Source organism: Montipora capricornis, chromosome 10 (genome assembly GCF_036669925.1).
Source record: "Montipora capricornis isolate CH-2021 chromosome 10, ASM3666992v2, whole genome shotgun sequence".
Classification (NCBI taxonomy): Eukaryota; Metazoa; Cnidaria; class Anthozoa; order Scleractinia; family Acroporidae; genus Montipora; species Montipora capricornis.
The window spans coordinates 8301964-8309461 of record NC_090892.1 but is presented as its reverse complement, the minus strand read 5'-3'; the positions used below and the strand labels follow the sequence as shown (position 1 = coordinate 8309461).

The following is a 7498-nucleotide window of genomic DNA, read 5'->3' as shown; positions in this document are numbered from 1 at the left end:
TTAATTAAAAGATAGCAGATTAGTGCCATTGACAGGGCGAATAATTCATGCTCTGCGAACGTGCTTAAGCTTTTGTGGGGGTGGAGACATCAGTCTGATGCCCGAGGGACGGAAACCAAGCGAAAAACCGCCTCTAAAAATGACAAAAGTATATATCGTTAAAAAAGCTTCTTTAAAGAACTTTTATTCCAAAGAAACGTGCGGTTTTTAATGCGAAGTTGTGCAGTTTCTTTTCTTTTTTCTTTTAAAAGTAAAGCAAGAAATTTCTGTGGTACACATAATGATTCTTGGACCGAGTCAAGTCGTATCGCTTGACTTGGATCAGCTAATCTTGGCTTTGCAAAGAAATTAAAGTGGTTAAGACTTGGTTAGTTTCAAGTTTGAACACTGTTCCTTTAGATAGGGGATGAGGTGATTTTTGAATGCCTTATATTTCTTTTTTTGACGATCCAGTAAGACTTTTAATGCTTCCTCGAAAAGCAAGAAAATCAAGGTAACGGAGGCCTAATTAATCCAGATATAACTAGAAAAGACAAAGAAATCAACAAACTAGATATGTTTCCTTTAACAAATCGATCCTTTTAAATTCTGGTGGCCTAAGGAATTGATCAAGCTCAACTTATTACAGATATAAAGACGCATTCTTTATTGCTATTCACTCGCACAAAAAGCCGACATATTGTTATGACAAGACTTCTCCGTGCGTTGCATTCAAACGCGCTGCGTGTGTTTTTCATGATAACGGCGAAGAAAAAGTGCGAGAAAAATTGTTCTTATTTCTCGACCTTTCCGGGGTAGTGTCGAGAGAGAAATGATTTGAAAATGCGGGGACTGAGTAGTGTTTTGATTTGCGGTTAAACTTCGCTGGTCGCAGCTATTAAGATTTCATTATATGTCGCAGTACTAGTTATCGAGTATGACCAAGCGCAATAAACGGGCAGTCGAGGAAATTATTAAACTGTTGTTAAAGAAATCTTCAGTTTGGAACGTCAGCTGTTTCCTGTTTTTAGTTTTACAGCAGGTGCTGTTTGGCAATGCTGTTTCATAAGAGTGCTGCTCCCCTAGCTTCACATGATGAGCCGAGTTTAACAATCCGCGACCAACGGATTTGATACTCAACTGCAAGTGTTGCGCAGAAATAAAATAGGAAAAAAGCGATCAGCGAAAATCAAATGTATGTTAACTTGGTGTCTCTGCTCGATCAGATGAGCCGTGTATTTAACCGAAAAAATAATTTTCATTTGTTTCGGCGCTTTCAATTCTTAACCACAATTGTTTTTTCCTCGAGGGTAAATGCAAATTCGCAAACATCGTGAAACGGAAGTCATATAACATACGGGCCTGAATCTTTTTATTTTGTGGAGAATGATTGGAAGAAAAGCGTGTAGTTCAACTCCGAATTACGGCTAGACAATATTTTGGATTATCCTTTTTAACTCCACGAGAGAAAGAGGTTTCTATAAGCTTCTCCACACGTCAGTTCAGCTACTACATTAATACATACGTATATCTTTACCTGATCTGTTACTTCGGTCAACCCTTCGTTGTATAGTTGCCAATTGTTATATCGTTTTTTAATTGCCAGATCGATCCAGTCCACCCTTAACACTTCTTCTGAAAAAATAATCCCTTGCAAATTACTCGGAAAATTCTAAAATATTATGAAACAGCTTCAAAGTGCTGGGTAAACGAGCTACATTTCTCGACTGGTCCTTCGTCGCCATTTTAGCTGGACAAATGCGCACTGTCAGAAGTTCCATTCTCTTTCAGAGTTTATAAAGTCACAATAGAACTTTAGTGTTAAAATTTTAGGCTGAGCGATTCCTTTGAATTTCCTTTTGAAAATGTCTATATTGTATTGCTCAAAAGACATAACCCTTTTATTCAAAGGTTTGATAGTTTCTTGTGCAGCCAGCAAGTAATTTCACCGTTAAATTTAGGTTGAATAGGAGCAAGACAAAGGCATAGACATATCAAACTTAACTTTCAATGCAAGATAGACACAGAAAATTACATTCTGTTATGGTTGCTGTCGCTGTAAAAGATAACACCACTTGCACAACTTAAGCTACAAAACAAAACCGCAACGATAAGGAAACTTAACTGACCGATCAAGTTTATTTTTTTGACCTGCGATTTTGTGAAAACAAAGGCGTTCCTGTCAGTATATTGGCGTTGTCTCTGGTTACGAAGCACTCGAAGCTCTTTCGTTTTGAATTAAATCTTTCAGCCTAATGAAGGATAATCATCTTTTTGTTTTTTGTTGCGCTCTTTTTTAAAGTGAAAGCGTTTAAACTTCTCCATGAAACTAGCTCTAAATCTTTCACAAACAATCGACTCAATATACAACAGAATATTCATACTTTATTGGTGCGATAACACTCAAAATCAGCTGGTTTTGTGTAATAAACAAAATCCAATTTTCACTCTAACATGATTAACGGCAGCGATCGATGTACGTTTCTTTAAGATTTACCAAGACTTGAAAACAAGATTCAGTAGCAAAAATCGGAGGAGAAGTTTAGTTCACTGACCATTTTGATTTGAGGTGCGAAATGCTAAATAAATAAATAGAAAACTAGGCGCAACCGTTTCTCGATTATCGTCGTCGAGTTGCTTTAAAATGTGCAAGCGCCAAATCAGTCTGATCAGAAATTAAATAATCAAAATATGATATTTCAGTCTAAATTGATCAGCCGAAGTGGTCAGAGGCGTTATTCAATTTGAGTTTCCTTTTCTTCGCTTTAATATTTGATAATCAATGAGCTCAGTGGACAACGCAGACAGATTCGCATCGGACGCGAAACTGATAAAAGAGATCGTGCAAAGTATCACTTGGTAATTCCACGGTATCCGCTGTTTACAAAAGGTCTTCAAGAAAAAGGTAAATAGAAAGTCAGCTAGCACTTTGAAATGTCAAATATTGGCAGAAATTTCTGTTTGACATATGAATTGTAAAGATAAGCTTCTTTTGTACCGTTAGATACACAAATCAGTCAAAACTATACATGCCGTTGAGTGTAGAGTTGTGGAGGGTATTGGGGGCTTGCTTCTGTAATTTGCTGAGCGTGAATGTTCTGTGCAGCGTTGGTAAAAGCCGAAACGCCGCTGGTAGTGGGTCCTGAATCCATAGATGTACTGTAAATGTGGCTCGGATGACCGTGTGGTCCTGTCGGTGTAGGGACCATCATTTCTCCGGGACGCACCGCAGTGTAGGGTAATTCGTGCACGCTGTTAGCGTGGCTTGGAGGGGCTGAAAAGCCATGAGTTGGCCTCTGAGCATGAACGGCTGCCATATCATACATAGTCGGGTACGGAGCGTGTTGAGGCATTTGGTAATATTGTTGATAGTGCATGGCATCAGGCGCCATCGTAGGCGCGTAAGATAGCTTCATTGCTGCGGCAGCGTGTACCGCATTTTCCGCTCCAGTGTAAGGAAAAGAATATGTTGACTTCTTTATAAGTTGTTTCTGTTTTCTCCTCCGCGGCTTGTACTTGTAATCGGGATGTTTTTGGCTGTGTTCTTGTTGTAGTCGCTTGGCTTCCTCAATGTATTTCGACTTTTCCTCGTCGGGCATTTTTTTCCACTGCGCTCCCAAAATCTTGCTGATTTCAGAATTGTGCATCTTGGGGTTTTTTTGCGACATTGTTCTCCTTTTCTCTTTGGACCACACCATGAAAGCGTTCATAGGTCTCTTAATGTGATCTGGATCTTTACCGCTCATGTTTGGTTTGTCACAGTTTCTCGACCTCTTTGTCAAACGAGACTCGCGACTGAATAGCTAACCTTGTCAACAGACCCTGTTCTGAAAGCAAAGGCTTTGGTTTTTGTATGGAATATTCAACAAAGCTATTTACATTTCTGGCTTTGCATGTGAACAATGGAGTTTTTAGAAATCTTTAATTACCATAATCATTCCAAACATCAAAAGGACAAAACACAATGGCTCAAGCATTCAACATATTTACTTGAATAATTAATTATTCCACCGATGCCTTCCACTGCTCTTTCTAATCGCTTTGATGTTATCAACTCAACCGAACACTAATTTGAACGCTTTCCGTGTAACCCTAAGTTCTCGCTTGTTTAATTTTTGTTTTCTCGATCGTAATCCCACGGTCCTTGTTAAACCTCATTTTCATTAAGTCACAGCTGGACTCTCTCGGTCGAGATTAATCATTTTAAAGTTAATAACATGTTTGCTTTAATATTTATGTTCAATTTAAGCGAATATTGGAATAAGTGTATTTCGAAACTGGTAACGGGACAATAGTCATTTTCAAGGCTATTGTTTGTGTACAACCAGATTAAGGAGAATTTAATTTATCTTGATATTCTAAAAGGAGGAAATAAAAAAGATACGTTTACAAAAGACCCAACTGTGGCCAATTAAAATGAAGGTTTCGTCAGTAATTTTTATTCATGATGATCGTTGCGTCTTTGAAAAGTTTTCTGACAGTTTCTATTGTTATGCAGATGAAGCAATTTAGAAAAGGCCTGGAGGCCTTTTGACGCTCGGGAATACAAATCTGTTATGTTATGACAAACGACATTTGTAAAGCTCTTAAGTGTAGGCAAACATTGTATGCGGACACCCAAAATCATGAGGTATTAGCTTTATTTGCCAACACAGTTGGCTGAACAATGTGGATACACAAACAATATCGTGGTGATAGAGTAAAGTAAAGTTACCTAATTTTAACCAAGCGCAAGAAAAGCGAATTTCTTGCTAATTTTGAAACTTTTATACCATGGCTTCCCGAAAACAAAGCTTGATCGTAAAAGAGGAGATCGTGTAAGGACAATGCTTCGGAATAATTTCAGTGTTGTGGAACAAAGGTATCACTGAAATAAGCTTTCTGTGCGAAGTCTTACAGAACAGGAGAATGTGTCTTTAAGGTGATTTGGTTGTCCAGTTTTTTTGTCATTGATGTGGTGATCAATCGAAACAACTTAAAAAAGAAAGATACCTCGTAGGTGAAGACATAAACGTACTAATTGACAGTCTTTAAAGATCATTGTATTTTCCTGATTAATCAAGAAAGGAAAAATGAAATTTTGGTCCGGCTAAAGCAGACAAATTCTATTTTTCTTTTGTTGGGTAATTGTTGGGTAAACACGACTTGTTTTACTGCGGGGGAAAGTTGAACGGAAACAAAAAGACGCTAAATAAACAGCTTAGTTTCACTATTCTCTTTTTTGTGTTCCTTAAAATGGAAGTATCACTGCTTTTTTATCAAAGATGATATGTAGATCCGATGAACCAAAGCTGCCGCAAAACAAACGGCCAGTTTGTCGGTTTACTGGAGATGTTAAGCTCCATGCAAACTGGACGGGCCAGTTTCCTTGTTGAGTTTAAGAAACGTTATCATGCTGTACAGCACAGGAAACCGGTACGTGGTATTTTCAGAAATGGAGTTGAAAAAGTCGAGAAATCCAAAAATGAGCAAATTTAAAAGGCAATGATTGCAAAACACTATTTTGGTTAGCTCTGCTGGTGAGAGGTTGCGTGAAAAAAGTCCGCTTTGCGCACAAATTCTCGTTGATTTGACACCGAATCCCGAATGCCGAATCTCGTGCAGATGCTTTACGCTCGCAAGAGCAAATGTTGCTAGTGCAGTGTTAAGAACTCAGTCCCAACATGAACTGCCGAGAGATGCAAATAACGAAGATTAATTACGAACTTCACCCAAAAAGTGCCAAAAAAGAAAAAACTCGCAAGAGTCGTGCAAACTGAGGCATTTTGATGACAACCGATTTTGCGATTTGCCACATTGTTGACAAACTTAACATAACACGGAAGCGTCTGAACATCATGTTTCATTTTCCTGACAAATTTAAATGCCACGTGTGTTCACTACGAGTCGAGAGAATATTACAAATCGACAAAATTGCTTTTGTTTTTTGCTCTGGTCTTTTTGAAAGAGGCAGCTGAGTGTCTGGCGTGTAACCGCTCTTTAAATTTGCGGTTTTTCAACAATAGGTTTGTATATATCTTCATTATGCTTTCGGACAAATAAAGAAAATGTTGTAAATAAACTTATAGGGTTTAATCAAGAGCTATACAGTTGGTAATGGAATCCAAACGTGAATAAAGAAACTATGAAAGAGAAAGGAAACTAAAAAGGCAGAAGGACAGCAGAGGACTTTGAACGTAAAGAATCATGGTTATGAAATCGGTCGCCGACATTACGTCCGTCGAAAAACAGCACTAAAAAATTATTAGTTTGATACAAATTTTTTGGCATATTCATCAGAAAGTGGGAACAGCAAGAGCAGCGATAACACGGAAGGACAAGTGAACATATTGGCATGTCACCTCGCAGCTCTTACAAGGTCTCACCTGATTGGAGACCACCCTTGAGGTTTAACAAAAGAACAAATAACAGAAACAATGGACCCTAGGCCTAAAACAAAATTAAGGGCCATTGTTTCTGTTACCCTAGGCCTAAAACAAAAGGGCCATTGTTTCTGTTATTTGTTCTTTTGTTAAACCTCAAGGGTGGCCTCCAATCAGGTGAGACCTTGTAGGAGCTGCGAGGCTACCGTTGGCATGGGGGGAATGAGCGACAGTGTTTTGATTCGCATAATTATTGTAAGGCGCTTTTCCTATATTTTTCACACTTCGTGCTGCATGCGGAATGACTGGTGTGGATTCCGACGGAGTCGCAATGAACAACATCGTTGGCCAGCTGAAGCAGGACCTAAAATAAACCGGACGTTGTCCTTTTTGGAAAGAAATTCTAGTCCTCGACGAATCATGATGACACTGAAGAAGCATACAAGAAACGGACAGTAATTAACTTGGACAAGTTGAGAAGGCTGTGCTTGAGTGTCTTTCCAAAAAGTTACATCCTTCAAACAAGAAGCGTAAAAGTACGAAGCTAGTGTAAAACCGATCATATTCTTTTCATCTGTCAATGGTCTCAAAAGTATTTCTTTTTAAACTGAGGGCTCATGATTTGCTCAGCCGTTCGTTTTTCCAGTTATGTCCACAATAATTATTGCAACTTCACGATATGTATAGAAACAACACGAGTAACTGGCACTCCTGCAGTGGTGAGAGCACTCGCCTCCCACCAATGTGGCCCGGGTTCGGTTCCCGGTCTCGGCGTCAGATGTGGGTTGACTTTGTTGTTGGTTCTTTCCCTGCTCCCAGAGGTTTTTGTCCGGCGGGTACTCCGATTTTCCCCGCTCCGATTTTCCCCGCTCCAGAAAAACCAACACTGCCAAATTCCAATTCGATCTGGAATGCATACATGGCTACACGTTGAACGAGCTCCACGAGCACTCTTACGGTGTTCCGTGGGTGAACAAATTACAGTTTACATTTATATTTACATTTACAGCTCAGTTTCAAGAAAAGGGCACGTAACACCTGAAATGTGATCTTGGATGAGAAAAAACAATTTTAACCACACGAAATCAGTCGAACCTTTCTTTCGTTGTTTTCTTTTGACGTTCAATGTTTAAACTCGTCACTTAATTGAACTGTCA

At 39.0% G+C, this 7498-nt stretch overlaps 1 protein-coding gene across 1 annotated transcript; it reads right to left on the bottom strand.

The window, feature by feature from the left end:
* Positions 1–2344: 2344 nt before the first annotated feature.
* Positions 2345–3859, bottom strand: LOC138021375 (transcription factor sox-3-like). The gene has a single exon (XM_068868238.1). It carries the CDS (start codon positions 3723–3725, stop codon positions 3003–3005), a length of 723 nt encoding a protein of 240 aa, XP_068724339.1. The 5' UTR covers positions 3726–3859; the 3' UTR covers positions 2345–3002.
* Positions 3860–7498: the final 3639 nt, after the last annotated feature.

Coding starts and splice junctions, on each gene's coding strand:
- LOC138021375 (XM_068868238.1), bottom strand. CDS start 3,725: ATGAGCGGTAAAGATCCAGATCACATTAAGAGACCTATGAACGCTTTC.